General features: G+C 39.1%; 1 protein-coding gene across 2 annotated transcripts in view; it reads right to left on the minus strand.

The window, feature by feature from the left end:
* Positions 1-725: 725 nt before the first annotated feature.
* FUT8 (fucosyltransferase 8) overlaps positions 726-18,911 on the minus strand; it is a 94,987-nt gene continuing 76,801 nt past the window's right edge. For both annotated transcript variants that reach the window (XM_081164987.1, XM_081164988.1), the window contains 4 exons: positions 11,981-12,227; positions 9,582-9,758; positions 8,839-8,989; positions 726-1,776 (listed from right to left, as the gene is read on the minus strand). In XM_081164987.1, the coding sequence (XP_081021113.1) occupies positions 1,459-1,776; positions 8,839-8,989; positions 9,582-9,758; positions 11,981-12,227 (893 nt within the window). In that variant the 3' untranslated portion in view covers positions 726-1,458. The remainder of the gene's footprint in view (positions 1,777-8,838; positions 8,990-9,581; positions 9,759-11,980; positions 12,228-18,911) is intronic.

Consider the following 18,911-nt stretch of genomic DNA (forward strand, 5'->3'; position numbering starts at 1 on the left):
ATAGAGTTGGAAGGGACCCAGAGGATCATCTAGCCCAACCTCCTGCAACACAGGAAGTTTCCGTACACAAAATCAGACCATTGGCCCACCTCATTCAGTATTGTTGGCATAGACTGGTAGCAGCTTACCTTGGTTTCATGCAGGAGTCTTACCCAGCCCTACCTGAAGGCACCAGGGATTGAACCTTGACCTTTTGTATGCAAAATGTGTGCTGTACCCTAAGCAACAGCCCTTCCTTTGCAGGCTCAGATTAATTCTATGCCATAATGTTTTGTGCTATCTCAATCTCAAGTGATCTATTTCAATGCATACACACACACACACACACAACACTAGAGTTAATTATAATAAACAGCAAAAGCATTTCACAAAGACTTATACCAACAGTAGTTTCACCCATGGCTGATTTTGTGTTGTGGCCATAAAGAACAATTGGAAAGAAATACTACAGGAGAGGTAAGAGAGAGTGTTTGTGTGCATGTGCACTCACTTAATTTTTTTTATTATTCAGAGGCCAACAGGCTGCAGTCTTGTCACTTGGTCAAGAAAGAAATAAACAGTCTTGACTGGCAGTTTCCTGCTGATTGAGAACACCAGAAAAAATCCGAAATGTTATCAAATTTCATCACAGATCATTTTCCAAATAAAGAGATCAAGGATCTGGAAAGATAGACCTTTGTTGGTTCTTCCAAATTTTAAAATCAAATTACTTGTATAACTCCAGCTACTTCTTTTTTGAATTTATTTTTTGTTATCAAAGACAATGTCCAGCAACAGTGCCAAATAATCTGTTCATGGCATTGTTTTACAAAAGTTCCTACCAGACAATTATTTTATTGTTGGATGTACTCTTTATTAATGATGAGATGAACTAATCAATGAAATTGCTAACAAAACTCCTATAAAGAAAGGTCTAGACTGAGTTTTGAATCTGTTGGTTGGAGCATATTCAGTGGTCATAACAACATCATCAGTTAAAGGCAAGTACAACTCTTACCCATCGACAGAACTAGGCATGGCTCTTCCAAAAGGTCACTGGATCTTTCAAAGAGAGGCACCATGTTTTAAATTCTGCACATACAAAATATGCTCATGTCACTCAAATTACACAATGCAGCAGTGTTAAAAGTCTTATTATAGTCTATTAATGGCAAAGAACTGAGCCCAAGGCTCATATATGACTCATGGGAGGGACATGTCCTCAAAGAGACAAACAGTATAAAACAACAGGTTTCCTGTTGAATGTGTATCAGTGTGCATGAGTGCAAGTGCATGTAACAAAAGAAGTCCAAACCATGGCCCGTTGAATTGTTCCAAGCTGTATATCCAGTCCGAATGATAAAAGGCTTTCATTTTAACTGTATGTTAAAATGCAAATTCATATTCCACAAAAGCCAACAGTATGGTTGGTTGAAATAGCTTCAAAGTGAGTGTTACGGCGAGCTGTCCTGCTTGTCTTTATTTGTCAGCCTCTGGATATGTGGGGTACTTGACTGTCTCAATTTTCTCTTTTACTTTGTAGGAGGGGTATAAGCCTGTTTTTCCTAATTTTCTATTGACGCCTTTGGAGTAACCATCCCAGTGGTTTCCAGCAACACCAATTATATCTCCAGGTTCCATAGGAATTTCATCAGCAGTTCGGGGATGATGAGCATAAATGGCAATCTGGTTATGAGCATTTTGTCCCCCAAAATAATAGATATCATCTAAAGAATGAAAAAAGGCTGATGCATCTGGATGCAATGTCTGCATGATTTCATAGGCAACTCGACAAACCTAGGGAAAGTAATAACAAAAAGCATTAATTAGCAAACAGCATGACAGTACATCAGTTAAGTATTCCTTACAGAAGTGTATCTTGTCCAACTTTCTTTCTTCTCCAATCATTCATAAAGCATATTACTTCAACATTAAGCAAACAGCAATAGAATGCAACAATGTTAATCCTTGTATAATGTTTTACAGAAGCCTTTTAAAACATTCAATTTAAAGTAATTTTAATTTGCTTACATCTGGAGAATGAGACAAAGGCATTTTGGGTTGTATCCAATGTTAATCATACTCAGACCCAATGAAATTAGTAGACATGATTAATCTCAATGGGCCTATTCTGAGCATAACTTAACTGGATGCACCTACTTTGTTGGCTTGAAACTGGGACTTTTTGCATGCAAAGCATGAGCTCTACCACGGAGCAACTCACACCACAGCAGTTTATATTATAAGCCCCAAGCCTGACTTGCTGAACCTTAAAAAAGTTTCAATTAAATAAAAAAGTAACTCATCCTCTGTAAGATACTTCAGAACCTACTAGAAGGCCAAAGGACATTTACTACATTGGGTCTTCACTGGATCAAATTCAAATTCTTAGTACTACTCTGTGGAACCTCCTTAAAATTGGCCCAAGGCATCTAGACAACCCTCTGACTATGATCTGGCTTGGCAGTGATATCCTTCAGCAACTCCAAAGCTGTCAGGCTTAAGTACAAGCCCTCTTAGAACTGGAGATAGGAATGTCTTGGCAACAGGCCCAAGGCTCTGGATAATTGGAGAATATTAGAATGACTTATAATCTCATGACCTTCAGAGCAATGCGAAACCCTCTTGGTTTTCAGAGTTGCCACTAAATCGATTAAATGGAATATGAATATCAAGTCCAAAGCAGAGTAGCAGAAGGAAAAATGAAATGAAAAATGAATAGTATACAAGTGCCAGAGAACACGGAAAGAAAAATTGGGCCAATCACCAATTTTTTATTTCCTCTGTATGCTGTAGAAAGTGGTCAGGAGTGGTGATAAATGTTTTAATAAAAGAGGTAGATGGATAGTAGGTAAACAAAATAAATTCAAATCTAGAGTGATCAAACATGTATCCCTTTTAATAAACTTAAAGCACAGCCATTTATCAAAATCTCAGATTTACACATTCCCTCATCATCTATTCCTAACAAAAACAGTAATAACTGTTAATATTTTATAATACTTTAGAGCATATATGATTTATTAAACACTATTTCTGACTGCTTCACTCTGAAGCCGCAGTTCTGTGGCCACAACAATTACCAAACATGCTACCACTAAGGCTGAAGGCTAGTATCTCTTTTAGGTATAACAGGTGTCTCTTATAATCAAGAGAGGTTTGACACTCTAAAATTAGAAGTGGGTAACTTTTCCCCCCTCAAAAACAAACAAAGACTGCAGCCTTATCTATTACTTAAGCCATTTCTGCTCATTTTTATTTACAAGGCAGAAGCAAAACTATTATCTTTCCTGATATTATTAGGTCTCATTCACATTAAGATGAATGGTATTTAAATTTCTTGTAGCTTTTTAAAACATCTATTTCATAAATTTAAAAAATCTTGTACACAGGAAAGGGACTTTTGAAAGCATACTGTTTACTTTCAGATATATTTAAAATGGAAGAACTTGTCCTCAAAGTCACAAAATATGGGCATGATCCACTTGTGAACACAAGGCCCATTGGAAAAAAATAGGAATTGCACAAGAAAGCAGGCATGCTTTTCCACACTTCAACAATTTTTTACATAGCCTGTGACCAATTCTAGACAGAATAAGCAACATATCCAGTGACAATGGACACAGACCTGGATACATTAATATAGCTTAAATTCTGTATTATCCAATCTGGTTGGGAGTAGGGCTGTGTTCTCTCCCTCCTCCCTCCTAACAATAAGAAATGAAGATAAGCTCTCACACAAACCAGCAAACTCTTTCAGCTTCACCTGATCTTTCCACTTAGAGCTCAGCTAATTATGCAGAGCCTGCTATCAATCTAAGAGGGACCCCCATGCCAAGACAATCAAAGAGGCAAAGAAAACAAAAAACTGGAAAGCACTTCTTTCTTCCCTCACCAGTGAAAAAAGAGGGGGAAGAGTTTTTATTTTTGGTTTTCTGGGGGTGTTTATGTTGCTGGTTCCCCCTAATAAATAGCTTTCCTCCACATTAAAAAGGAAGGGTGTTTTTTAATTTAAAGGAGACTTTCTGCTTGCTTGCCCTCCCATTGATAAAAAGGAAGAGTTTGGTGGGATGAGGGCTGGGCTTCTGTGGGGGGAGAATGGAGGGAAGAAGATTTAGCTGGCTGCCTCATGCTGAAATGGGAGGTTGGGTACTGTGTGAGAATGATGGGGAGGGTGTTTTTTGGTAAGCAGTGAAAGCAAATGTGTGTCTACTCACAAGCAAGCCCTACTGAATTCAATGAGGCTTACTCTCAGGAAAGCAGAAGAAAGTTTAGTTGAACTCAGTGGGGCTTATGCATGCACAGATTCCACTTAGACCTCTCAGTGGGAAAGCAGATGCAACTTGAATAAGAAATCACTTAAACTACTCTTAAATTAGTTGAAAATATATTAAATATAATATATGGAAGCTTATTTAATATTTTTATTAAATGTACTACTTCCTTCTGCTGCCGTGGGGAGGCATGACAAAGCCCTCTGCTGCTGCAGGAAGCATAGCGCACCCTCTGCTGCTGTGGGGAGATGGGGAGGGACCCTCTGCCCCCGCAGGGAGGCCCAACAAAGCCCTCCGCCACCGCAGATAGAAATCATGATGTTGAAAACCAGATATCGCCCAGCCCAAGTTGGACGGCACTGTTATACTCCAGGAAGAATGGCTGACTCATTCATAATTTGATACTGACCTTCTACACCTCTAATCCAATCACAACGTATCTGGGAATGAAATATTAGATAACAGTCTGAAACTCTAATGATTGGGAAAGGGCTGTAGCCACACTCCAAGTCTCCTTAGTCACATGCTATGCTGCTGCTAAAGTGATATGTGGAAAACAGCCTTAAGACTCACATATATGCAGATTTCTATGATGCTCAACTATATTTTTTGCGTGCAAGTACAGAATGGTTTTGCTGGCTGACTTTCTCAACTGCTACAACTTTCATGATGATTCCAATTCTATGATTCTATAACATAAACATTAAAAAGCCTTGCCTCATTAGCAAATCTGGTCAATCATCAACTGAAAAAACAATACAATGGATACTAAAGTAAGCAACAAAACCAAAATTGGAATGGTTTAATTAACAAAATTCAGTTTTTGCCTAGCTATGAATAAAGGTAGGTGTTTCTTCACCAATACAGTTGACTACAGTTGACAACAACTGGTGCCACCTCATATTTGATTATCTGTTCTCATACTAAGTTGCTATTTGAGTTGAAAAGCAAGTCAACACTAAGGTAGAAAGTAGAAGTATCGAGTGTAATCTTCATTTGTTTATTTCACTTCTGGAATCTCCTTGTTCATAGGGAAATTAACATATATTTATTTTTTATCCTATTATACTATGAGGCACAGTGTAGAGTGAGGTTCAAGATTTAAACTCATGTTCTAAACTGGTAAAATTGTTGCACATCACCAAATGCTGGTCTGCTATCCCCATCTATCCCCACACCACTGGCATTTGAGAACCTCAGATTATGTGTGGAGAAACTTTGCAGCAATAAAGGCGACTGGAGATAGTTTTAAAACCCCCCACCTATTTCTACTTTCAAAATCTAATATTTTAATTTGAATTACATCCCAACTTCTGACCTCCAAGGTAGTACACAATAGAAGACAATGAAAAATATAAAAAGCTACAGCATTTAAGAGGATTTCTGAATACCATTAAGAATTGATCAGATACTTTTTTCTCTTAATGGAAATGTTACAAAATATATAAATGAAAGATATGAATGGTAAAGTAACAGTACTTTATAGTTCCAAACCTGAAGAAATGAATACTGTAGCAAAGATTATTTATGTGCAACAGAATACTTTCTGGGTCCATAATTAAAAGGCTAACCATGAAATGTTCACAGTGAAAGAGGCATTTATTACATTTTTGCCTTGAATGAAGTTAAGAAATGGTTTGTCAAAATGTCAGTCTTTAAAAACAATTTAATGCTTTGTAGTGCATATTGTTCACTTCTTGATTATAAAAAGTACAACTCTTCAGCATATACTTGAACAGCATACCTGAAAAGGCTTGTAATCTTTTATAATCCTATAATCTCTTCCATCATGCTTAACCATCAAGGCAAATTCTCTGCAGAAAAGGGCAATTTAAAAACCATCAATGCAGGGAGCTAATCCACATTGTGTCAGGTACTGCAGGAGATGGGGAACACCGTAAAACTACTAAGGAAGTTTAAAATATATATTGCATTGCTGTCATGGGAATTAATCCTCGGATACTAAAATGGTGAAAAAGAATATTCTGTTGCATGGAAAAAATCAAATAGTCTGCAGTCCACCTTCTGACAGAAAGTGAACCTGTCAGTTTGGAAGAGAGTAAAAACCAAACATGGGGCGGCCACAGGAAAGAGGCTGAAGGGAGGATACAGAATAGGCAACAGAGTGAGGAAGAATCTGAAAGAAAGTAAAAGGGAAACAAAGCTTAAGGAAAGAATATAAATCTACATAGATCTAATAAATAAATAAAAAGTGGCCCTGGAAACAAGGAACTAAGGAAATGGGAAAAGCTGGGGAATAAAACTCAAAAGCACTTAAGATAGCAAGGACCGCTATGAAAATATTTTTATTGGCAATAATGCACATGCTGACGGAGAAATCCTATATTAAAGAAACTCTCAAATTTGGGTCAATAATAATTTACAAATATTACTAATAGTGATAGGCCATCTTTTTCTTCATTTTGTTCTTTAATGTTATTTCATCTCTTTCTCTCTCCGCCCCCTAGTTATATGTGCAAATAAAAACATAATTAAAATACAGACCCTTAAATATTGCAGGGAGACTGTAAATTGTTTTAAAACGATCTATCACTGGTATTTAACGGCTCAAGAAAGGAATACAGCACTTGGTTTGATGTTCCCTCTGCAAGGTAGACTTCTTAGAAGAATACAGGAAAAGAACTGCTAGATTGATTCATTTAGGCTAGTTAGTGGTCTCCATTAGTGACATTAAGATGTCACTAGCAAGTTCTCAAACACTATGTGACTGAGAGAACCATCTCCTAATGTTTGTCCGCAGAGGCAATATACCTCTGAAGACAGATGATCCACAAATAATAATGATCCACAACATGGATCATGAACGTGATTAACCCTTTAAGGTTAATTAGCAGCCATCACCACATCTGGCAATGTAGTCTTCCAGTTAGTAACCAAGTTGTTTGAAAAAAGTATTCCCTTTTGTTTGTCTTAAACCAATAGAAAATCAATTGCAGCGAGAGATCCACTGCGTTCCAATGTTCTGACATAATACTTTTTTCTACCAACTGTTCACATTGTTTATCATTTACATTTCTTTTGATGTATCTCCCATATTGGTCTCTACAGCCACAGCAGGTGCTGCAACCTTCCAACAATTTGACTTCACACCCCCCCAAAGGCACACTCCTCCATTGCCTCTCAAGACAGACAGATGCCAACAAATCTCTCTACCATTGCTCCCCATGGTCATCTTTTTCAAAGGGGCAGAGTTTTAACTTCCAATAACTTCTCTTAAACTTAGTATATTTTCATGAGCCATACCATGGATTGGATCCAGAGTAATTATGAAAACTAGTTCCACTAATGTGACACACTTACAGGAAGAGGGGGGAAATTATTTTTTTGCTGACTCTTCCTCCAATCCTCGCAAGCTGCTCTGGAAAGGTGGGGACTTTCCAGAACATTGGGGATCAGCTAAAATTGCTTCCTCTTCCTCCTTCTGTATGTCAAAGGGCATGTCTGAATGCAGCTCATTATTTCTGAGATGTAACAAGCAGAGTTGCCTTTTTTAAATACAGTGGTGCCTCGCAAGACGAAATTAATTCGTTCCGCAAGTCTCTTCGTCTTGCGAGTTTTTCGTCTTGCGATGCACGGTTTCCCATAGGAATGCATTGAAAATCAATTAATGCGTTCCTAGGGAAACCGCCTTCAGACCAGGTCCGGGGACAGTCTGTCCCTAGACCTCTTCTGAAGGCTGGGGGGGGGGGGACAAGGGCTTTTCTTCCCACCCCCAGCATTTTAAAAAACCCCGGGACAGCGGAGGACTTCTCCGCTGTCCGGGCGATCTTAAAATGCTGGCGGGCGGCATTTTAAAATCGCCCCGGGACAGCGGAGGACTTCTCCGCTGTCCGGGGCGATTTAAAAGCCCCTGGGAAGGCAGGCAGGGGGGACAAAGACTTTCGCCCCCCGCCCGTCTTCAGAAGGTGTTCCCGCCCCCCCCCCGCCCGGCTTCGGAGCGGCGTTCCGAAGCCCGGCGGCGGGGGCAGGTGTTCCCGCCCCCCCGCCCGGCTTCGGAGCAGCGTTCCGAAGCCCGGCGGCGGGGGCAGGTGTTCCCGCCCCCCCGCCCGGCTTCGGAGCAGCGTTCCGAAGCCCGGCGGCGGGGGCAGGTGTTCCCGCCCCCCCGCCCGGCTTCGGAGCATCGTTCCGAAGCCCGGCGGCGGCGGGAGGAGGCGTTCCCGCCCCACCGCCCGGCTTCGGAGGAGGTCCGAGGACAGTGGGGAAGACGCGCTGCGCTTCCCCGCTGTTCCGGATATTTCCCTATGGGCTGTCGTCTTGCGAAGGAAGCCCATAGGGAAATTCGTCTTGCGAAGCGCCTCCAAAATGGAAAACCCTTTCGTCTAGCGGGTTTTCCGTCTTGCGAGGCGTTCGTCTTGCGAGGTACCACTGTAGTAGATTTGCACTGATTTTCTGCATGTTACGAAAGAGAACAATTTTTTAGAGGAATTATTAATGCTTGTATATTTCAAGTATTTCATAGTACTACTATTGGTTATAGGAAACCACTGAGTACTATAGCCATTCAGGTTTATATTGTGCTACTAGAGTATTGATATACAGAACTTTATAATGTGCACCACCTTACCTGTGAAGAAAATGTGCAGACAAGGAAGTCTGCCTGAGACAAAAAGTGTATATCCAGAATAACACCCCGTAGAGAGTTTTCTGTGTACCGATTATGGAGACCAGCTGACCACGAAATGGAGTTGTCACTAATAAACTCATAATTTGGATACCTGAGGGGGAAATGCATCACAAATATCAGCATTCAGTTTTGGAGGTTGCACCCAAAGTAGTACATCCCATCAGGATTTTTGCTTGTGCAATAGAACTTCTGCCTCCCCTCAAGTACCTTCTAAATCTGTTCTAGGGGTGGGGGCGGGGCGGAAGGGAGCCTTGCCACACAAGTGGAAATTCTTGCACTGACAGGACTCATTAATTGGATACCACAGTGAAATTAAACAGATTTTTTCACCTCTTAGTAGTTTGCTATGCCTTCATAGCTTGTAGCCCTAATGAGAAATTAAATTTTGCAGAATTTTTATCCACTTCTTGTAAACAGAAACCCATGACTCATATGTGTCATAATCCACCTGCAAATTCAAGACCAAATTGGAAGTTTTCAGTTGTATCTCATAAGAATTACTATTAGTGGAGCCTTGTTCTACCAACACCTGTTTAGGAAGCATGTATATAAAGCTCAGAAGTTATAGCTATTTGCAAATAGTTTCAAACACAGGTATTCATAAAGACATTAAAAGTAAATATGCTGTTTGTTTAAACAGCCACACTTCATGTAAAATCACTTATGTACAAAGATGGTCTTACTTGGATTTTGCCTCTTGCAATAATGAAGGATCATCTGTAGCCAAATAGACTCGTTTTTTGTCAATATGCATTCTGCGGGAGAGAAGTTGGAAACGTTCTTCAACATGTACCATATATTCTTCAATGGGATGAAATGCTGCTTCAGTTCCCACTTTGTCTGTTCTTCGGACATGAATACTGCAATGAAAAGCAAACACAAATTTCTCTTGATCAGGATTTGTTTGTTTTTTGTTCGTTTGTCCTTTACTTTCATTAGAACGTACTGCAAAATAAACTGGCATTAGAATATGTATTATTTTCAGAATAAATTTGTCAAAAACCACAGGGCAAGGGCTTGGATTAGTTACAAGGCGGGTGGAGAGAAGTAAAGATTACTATTCAGTCCTTGAAAACCAAATAGATGGTTGGAGGCCAAATGCCAATATATTTTACACATGTCACAGTAGAATCACAGCATTATGATTTTGCAAATACCTTCAAGGTACTAATGCGCCTCCTTTTAAGCATGGCCTCCTTTTACATACATATCCAGTAGGTTTAAATATAGTCACCAGCTCACAGAATTTAACCTTGTGTGAAAAGACATTGCATGTATCATAAATGTGTATTTGTCAAGAGGGTTCTTAAGGCATTTTTATCACTTCTCTACAGTTTCATCCATACTAAAACATGCCTGCTGAACTAAAACACTGAAGTAAAATTAATTTTCTCCAGGGTTTCTGGAAAGCAAACTGTCTTTTATTGGGGTAGTACTATAGTTACTTACTGCTGCTAATTCGATTGTGATTCTGTGGTTTCAATTATGGCTTTAATTGTGCCCTGTCTTGTTTTAACTAACTCAGTCATTTCTAAAGTCCGTTTCGGGGGCCTAATCCAGCCCGCCGGTCGGTTTAATCTGGCCCCTGTGGCAAAATCCTAAAAAACCCTCAGCAACTCCAACCCCCTAAAAAAAGCTCAACAAACTTTGGTCAGCCCCCACTTCACTTCATCAAATCTGGCCCTCTTTGAAAAAGTTTGGACACCACTGAACTAGCTGATGCTGTCATCCACCTCAAAATTTAAGGGTGGGATATAAAATCAAACAAGAAGAAATATTTACTGAAAAGTCCCCTATTAAGCTTCAATTTTCTTTAACATTTTGTTCATTTCCCCACAAAACTGATGACTGAATGATAGGAATACAGTGGTACCTCGCAAGATGAAAAACGCGCAAGACGAAAGAGTTTTCCGTTTTTTGAGTCGTTCCACAAGACGAATTTCCCTATGGGCTTGCTTCGCAAGACGAAACGTCTTGCGAGTTCTTGCAAGTTTGTTTCCTTTTTCTTAAAGCCGCTAAGCCGTTAATAGCCGCTAATAGCCGTGCTTCGCAAGACGAAAAAACAGCAAGACAAAGAGACTTGCGGAACGGATTAATTTCATCTTGCGAGGCACCACTGTAGATTCAAACTAGAAGTGTCTTATTTTTAGTATGTTACTAAGTTATTTTCAAATATATAACCAATATTATGCAAGTGGCTGAGTTCTGAAACCCAAGGGGCTATTGCAGATAGCTAACAATATTAGTATGTAAAAAGGTGGAACAAAAATTACACTAATTTTTATAGTAAAAACTGAGAACAATTCCATACATTGAACTCTTGGTGCACTGTATCCAAGTATTATTAAGACCATTAGTGCCAAATTAGATATGACAGGGACAGGGAAATGCTTATTCAGAACCTTTTCTGTGGCTGCACCTGGATTATGAAGCACTTTATTCCTCGAGGTTCAAGTAGCACCCTCTTTTGCCATTTTCTGCGGGTCAGTGAAAACTTTCTCTACCAACAGGCTTTGCTGCATCACTTTAGACAAGGATCTGCATTGAGGACTTCATTTTTTTTTAATGCATCATGTCTTCTTTGTTGTTTACTTTATTGATTTCTATTGTGATTTTAATTACTGTGATTTTAATTTAGTCTTCAACTGGGTGTAAGCATAAGTTACAGAAATCTTATAAAAGTATTAAGTATACCTTCTCTTTTCATATCTAAACCAAGCAAGGGTGGGCAGGAGCCTACATTTCTACAACAAAATATGTAACTGCCATTGCAATGATGCTGGTGACCCATTCCAAGTAGTGTTTCACAGCTTTCTGTGTGAAAAAGAATGCTAAAGCATGTGAAATGTTCTTGTTTACTCAGAAGTCTTACTAATTTCGATGTAGGAGTAAGCATGAATAGGGTAAGTTTACCAGACGTCCCCGTTTCCCGGGAACAGTCCCCGGATTTACAAATCAGTCGCCATACAAAATCCATTGAAGTTGAAAAGTGTCCACAGATTCATTGGGGAAAAAAATCTGGTAACCTTAGAATAGGGGTATGGCTAAGATTGTAGTCGTAGCGCATAATAAAATACCTTACCCAATAACTGGATGTTTAAAGCCAAGTTTCCTTGTAGCTTCTTCTATTTCCTTTTCTAACCAAGGCTGTGGACGGATCAGGTATTTGACAAACTGTGAGACCCACCACACTGCAGGATCCCCATGGACACGAATCAGCCTGTCAGCCAAGTCTTCTGGGACAGCCAATGGCAAATATGGAGGTCGCGGGTGTAGACTGTCAACTATGGGTAGCTCTATTACTTGAACCTCTTTATCATTTGCCTCACCTATAAAAGATACAGTATGGGTTAATACTTCAAAAACAGATACATAGCTTTCCATACAACTAATTGGGAGATCATTTATACCTAACATAAAATTTCTTGTTTGATAAACCACCAGATTAAGAATCAAAGAAATAAAGTAAGAAAGAATATATATGCACAAAAATAAGGTGACAGAAAAGCACTACCGATATTATTTTGCAGAACAAAATACTCATCCCTGGTACAACAAAAGACAGAACAAAGGACTCATCCCTGGTAGAAGTTTATTGGAGTTTAGACAACTTTCATAAACCTGGCAGAGGTGCCAAAGAAAGAGCAGGTTCCATAATTCAATTTACGGTATCTGAACAAGTCTGAGGTTTATGACTGTTGGGATGCGTCCTGGGAGACGGGGGCAATTGGCAGGCCCCCAGCTGGCTCCAGCCCACTGGCCGGCAGCCGGGCGAACTCCGGTTCTCGAAACAGCATCAAAACTGCAACTCATGCCTCAGAAACCTTTAGAGACTGAGCACGCAAGCCAGCAGAGATAAGAACTCTTTGCAACAGAAGGGCGGACAGAGTTCTTATCTCTGCTGGCTTGCGTGCTCAGTCCCTAAAGGTTTCTGAGGCTTGAGTCGCATGTTGGTACGGGCATACTAAAATGAAGATGACAAAACAGAAGATTTCCAAGTGACTTGCCTGACCGCACTATCAAATATTACTGAAGAAAGGTTGGATCACAAAATTTAGAACTTATTGTTGCCCTCAGAGTTCCCAGCTGAAAACCACCCACTCCCAAGCACCCATTCTAATTAATATCTTGCATGTGACACCTGCAATATTTCAGAGTTCTGGCAAATGATTCAGCAGCAACATCAGATATATTTGAGAACACAATAAATATTCTAGATTGGTTGCAAACTAAATGACCATTTCACCAGTTCGTCTGTGCCCACTGTTCAAGAACTTATGTAAAATGTTGTATATATCTGGCAATGGTGGTTAGCAGATTCATTTAGAGCTTGCTGATCAACATAATATCTAATGGGAGCTGGGAGACAGATAAACCCCACAAGTCTAAAACTTAGAACTTTTAATAGATGGCATTATATATGGTGCATGAGGAAGGGCATGCTTAGCCTGGATAAGAGGAGACTGAGAGATGTGATAGCCATCTTTAAATATCTAAAGGGTGTCACATGGAAGATGGCACAAGCTTGCTTTCTTCTCCTCTGGAGGGTAGGACCAAAACCAATGGCTTCAAGTTACAAGAAAGGAGATTCCAACTAAACAACTGGGGGGATTCTGATGGTAAGAGCTGTTCAACAGCAGAACAAACTCCCTCCTTCATTGGACTGTCCTTCATTGGAGGTTTTTAAGCAGAGGCTGGACGTCCATCTGTCATGGAAGCTTTAGTTGGGATTTCTGCACTGCAAGAACTAGACGACTCTTTGGATACCTTCCAACTCTACAATTTTATGATTCTATTATGTGTCAAAGCTTTCTCCCCCTAAAACATACCCCCAGCAGTTTTATTCTCTGCAAGAGTTACTTTGGGTCCACAAAAGAGAAGCAAGTGAGAGGTAAGTGGGGACAAAGCACAGGCAGGAGAAGGTTTGGAATTTCTCCAGCTTTCCCTGTTTTGAACACACACCCCCAACACACACTTTATAGACATTTTGATGGTGGATCCAATTCCGACACATGTATAGTTGGTAGTTTGTAGACACAATTTAAAACTGAATATTGCACCTAGATGGTGAAAACAATTGGAAAAGATCCAATGACAATTTCTGCAAAATTAGAGGTCTGTCTTCACTAGCTGCTGCTGTAATATCAACAAAATATTGATTAAAGAAAAATATAATCAATTTAGTTGAAAAGCATGTGAAAGCACCTCTATTAGAGATTTGTGAAGAAAGGACCTAATTTATAAGTGAGACAGAATGATGCAGTGTGTGTGTGTGTGTGTGTGTGTGTGTGTGTGTAGACACACACACAAAATTAAATTTAATGAAGAATAATTAGATTTTGAATTCTCACATGAAAAGAAGAATGGAAATAATTACATGAGAGAAGTGATGCTAATAGTAGTGTGCAAGAAGAAATTGTAAAGAATCAACTGAACATTCCCTAACAACAAAATTCAATGCATTAACACTCCATTTGATTGATTATACACTCGTGTGTGTGTGTGTGTGTGTGTGTGTGTGTGTAAAAATCTAATTCTAAAAGATCAGTTATTTCAGTATATGGTTATTTAACTCTGGTCTCAACAACTGATTTCCCAGGAAGGTTCTCTTAAAGTAAAATAAAACTGGTAATTCAAAAATCAAAATGTTGCCACTCTCTGAATGTAAGATAAATTTGCTTATCCTGCAAAAAAAGCAACAACCCATGGATTAAGGCTATATCTACACAGTTAAGGTTTCCTCTCAAGCCTTCTTTTGATGTAATCAAAACAAAAACCTTCCAAATTTTGCACACAATGGGATAACTGCTACACACTGCAATTCTCCGAAGAGTTTCTGAATCACTGTAAAGTCAGAGCACTCCTCCGTCTTCATCTGTCTCTTTGGACTTTGGTCTCAAGTATGGAAATAATTGGCTTCAGAGGTCCTTAAGTGCTATTTAGCGACTTAACGTCGAGGCAGCCAAACATATTGATTCAATTTCTCACAGTATGAGAACTTCATGGGTTCTCACAGTATGAGAACTTTTTGTCTTGAGGACAAAAACACAAGACATACCAGCAGCAGAGGACGCTTGGCAGTAGGCAGAGCTGGGGACATCATGCCATATTTTCAGCAACAGTATAAAGCTAAGTTTGATGTACAAGCAGAGATGTATGAACATGCCTCAATCCATTCCAATGTTCATTCACGCTTTGATCTGGTATTTTCCATTCCATGGCAATTGGTTTATTTTGCACATGTCTTTCTTCTGTTTTGTCATCCTCTGGTGTAGAAATATACATATTTTTTTCATATATATCATAGCACACAGGAAACACGCAACTCTCGGCAGTCAAAATATATTTACAAATCAATTACTTTCCCTGTGTGTTATCTTTCAAAGTTAGTGACTTTCCAGAGGTGGTAGCCCTCCTTTGTAACAAAATCAGTTATTCTTGTGGCTAAGGTGCCACAAGAATAGTGGATTTTGCTACAAAGGAGACAAAGTTAATGAACTGGCTAATGACACATCACAAAGCCACCTATGGCTGCAATTCTATCCAAGTATATTGAGAAGGAAGTACCATTCAGTTTAACGGGGCTTACTCCCAGGTAAGTGGAGTTAGAGTTGCAGTCTCTCTTATATATAAAAGTTCTATTTATTGCAACATCTTATTTCATAAATTTGTATTTTATACAGAAAATAGTCATATACAGTGGTACCTTGGTTTTCAAATGCCTTGGTACTCAAACAACTTGGAACCCAAACACTGCAAACCTGGAAATAAGTTTTCCGGTTTGCAAACTTTTTTCAGAAGCCGAACACACTCCATTTTTGCATGTTACACTTCCTATTTGAGTGTCACACTTCCATTTTGAGTGCTACGCTGAGGTCTGTCTGTTTTTGCTATTTATTTTGCATTTTTGTTTTTGCAGCTCTTGTTTTTGTGACTGTGTGGAACCCAGTTCAGCTACTGATGGATTGATTGTGTGACTGCAGTACATTGTCTACTGCTTCCATTTTACGGATCAATGGTCTTGTTAGATAGTAAAATTCATGTTAAATTGCTGTTTTAGGGGTTATTTTTTAAAGTCAGGAATGGATTAATCTATTTTGCGTCACTTTCTATGGGAAAGTGTGCCTTGGTTTTGGAATGCTTTGGTTTTGGAACGGACTTCCATAACGAATTAAGTTTGAGAACCAAGGTACCACTGTATGGGTATCCAGAAGCATAATGCTCAAGCTAATTCCTGTTTGGCAGCTTTAAATCCATTTTAGTGCCAATGTATTCTTGCCATGTGAAAAAGAACAACAATGAATTATGTGTTCCATTGGTTTAGATGCTATTAAATAAAAAAATAAAATAAAACAAATGTTTAAAGCGCAGGTGGGTGGTCAAAATGAGCAGTCAAATCTTGGTGGTTCCACTCACTTTGACAATGAGGCTTGGACTTTTAACTGAGGAACACAGATAAAGTCTACAGGTAACCAAAAGGGTAACTTAGTTTCATATGAAAACAATAATGAACAATGTATTCCACTGGTTTTTAAAATTCATTGTAGGAAGCAGATTAAGGCTGCAATCCTAACCCCAAAGAAACAAGTCCAACTGAGTTCTGATTAGGCATGGTTAGGATTTCAACCTTAGTGCATATACGTGGTGTCTAGGAACAAACAATTTACACAATTAAATACTTCAGAAAAAAACACCACAATGAGGCACCCATTGGGACAGTGGCAATTATGCATCAGTGAACATCTAAATGTACATGGCAAATCAATATGCATACACATGATGTGTGCATATTTTTTTAAAAAAATATTTTTGTTGTAGACAACTACGGTTAAAAGCACCCCTAAGAAGAATCCATACCATGATGGGGATCAACTGGGGGACGGGGGGCGGGGGGCGGACAGAAGGAAATCCATTTGAAAGGTTGTTTTCAACTGATCTGTCCAACATCCTTATGGATGCTGAAGGCCTGAACTGCTTCACTGTTACTCTATATTGAGATTAAGTACAATATACTTAACTAGGAGCCCCAAAGAGCTGCATGTGAAACTTCTGATACATAGCACCAAAATAATAACTGACTACTACACAAAGGAAACACATAAATTACCACATCTTAAAAAATGCCAATATAAAAGTACTCATTTGAAGGGGTGATTTACTGCCTGACAACTATTCCTCAGATTTCTTCACTTAGCAGACACTGTAAATGATTATCTGAAAAATAGCATACTCCCAGAATCATTTATTCTTGGGCATATAATGAAAAATGAAAAAAACACTGGCCTTTCAGAAATAACACATATTCATTATACCACATTAACATGAGAAGGAAAATTAAATCTTAAACAGAAGATGCTAGAAATAATTTATCATACTTTGTAAATATCAAAATAATTGATTTAATACAGAGATGGACTGGTCTAATGAGACACATTCCCAATTGGATGTTCTGAAAGAAACAATTTAACTTTAGTATATTTCTCACCATGCCTACTGTTGAAAATAATTAAGATAGAAACTAAAAACTCAAAAAGTATTTGCAAATAATTGCTCCACAACTTGAAGCAGGGTGGAATGAAAGAGAAAGAATTATATCAAGAGGGAAAATGGGTTAAAACAGCTACAACTTTATTGGTTACAACTTACAAAGTTTGACATGGCATAGGGCAAGGATCACTGACAGGCAAGCTGCTTAGTGACAAAATCACCAATTCACTTGCTGGGAAAAACATAAATGGGTGGAAGGCGAGTCCAGGTCTGCAATAGGGCATATGCCATCACTAAAAACATGGATGTGGTAGGCATGCTAGTCCCCTCTGAGATGGCTCTTGAACTGACACCCAATATCTCGTAAGCTAGTACCTTAATAATAAAATAATTATAATTATAAAAACATGGAGTATAATGCTTGCAAAATTATAGGACAACATAACCAAATAACCAAGAAAGACACTGCTTTTGGACAGGCAAAAATTCGACAGCTCCAAGCTGTGTGAATGCAGAGTGAAATTCCTTCCCAGCCCTATCAACTCCAAGAGAAGATGCGAGAAAACATGGGAACAACACTGCTAAGGCATGGGCTAGACCTCAATCTATAGCCCAGAAGTAGACCAAAGGGGTAAAATTCATTCATTCTGAAATACATTAGATGTACTTGCTTGCTCTAAAAATAAAATACATAAAACCCTAGCTCCAGTGCAACACCTTGTCAGTGCAAAATGGCTTGGGGAGACAGTGTTATTGAAAAAAGAAGGGCAGCTGAGTGGCATGTATGAACTTACTGACCTTATTCAAACAACTGCAAAATGGTTCTAGGTATATGGGTATGGGGTGATGGGGGAGAATAGAGATGTACTGCTTGGCATAGGTGATGCCATGGAGAATGGCAGCTAGACAGCTGCTGATGCTGCAGCCACAAACACACATTTTTAGAACCAGTGTTCATCTTCCTCCAGGGAGGACAAATCTAGTTTTCCTAAATGCAGACATAAGCAGAAGCTACAGTGGGATAGCAAAGGTGTATTTACATACACTATGGACAACAAGGAATCCACAATGTTCTCTCACTTTGAAAAGTGTTAAATGTGAAATTCCTCACATTTTTTAAACTTCTTTGGACTGGGGGCTAAATAGCATCTGCTATCACATAAATGAATTCCAGAATGAAGTTATCCAGGTAACTGATCTTGTTTGTCCATTACACTAAACCATGTTTAAGTAAGGCTGGTGAAACTGTGGCCCTCCATACATTGTGGGACCACAACTTCTATCAACCTCAGCCAACCTAACCATTAGTCAGTGGATGTTCGGAGTTGGGAATAAGTGAGGTGCCCCTCTCTTCCTCTTATAATTATTCTGGTTTAATTAAACTTCAGCTTGCCATTAAATCCAAATTTGGTTTGAGATCCTGATTAGTAAAACTGACATTAAGCCACAGTCTTTAAACTTCCAAATCAAAATAAAAAAATTCCTTCCAGTAGCACCTTAAAGACCAACTAAGTTAGTTCTTGGTA

This window comes from Podarcis bocagei, assembly GCF_964188305.1.
Source record: "Podarcis bocagei genome assembly, chromosome: 1".
Lineage (NCBI taxonomy): Eukaryota > Metazoa > Chordata > Lepidosauria > Squamata > Lacertidae > Podarcis > Podarcis bocagei.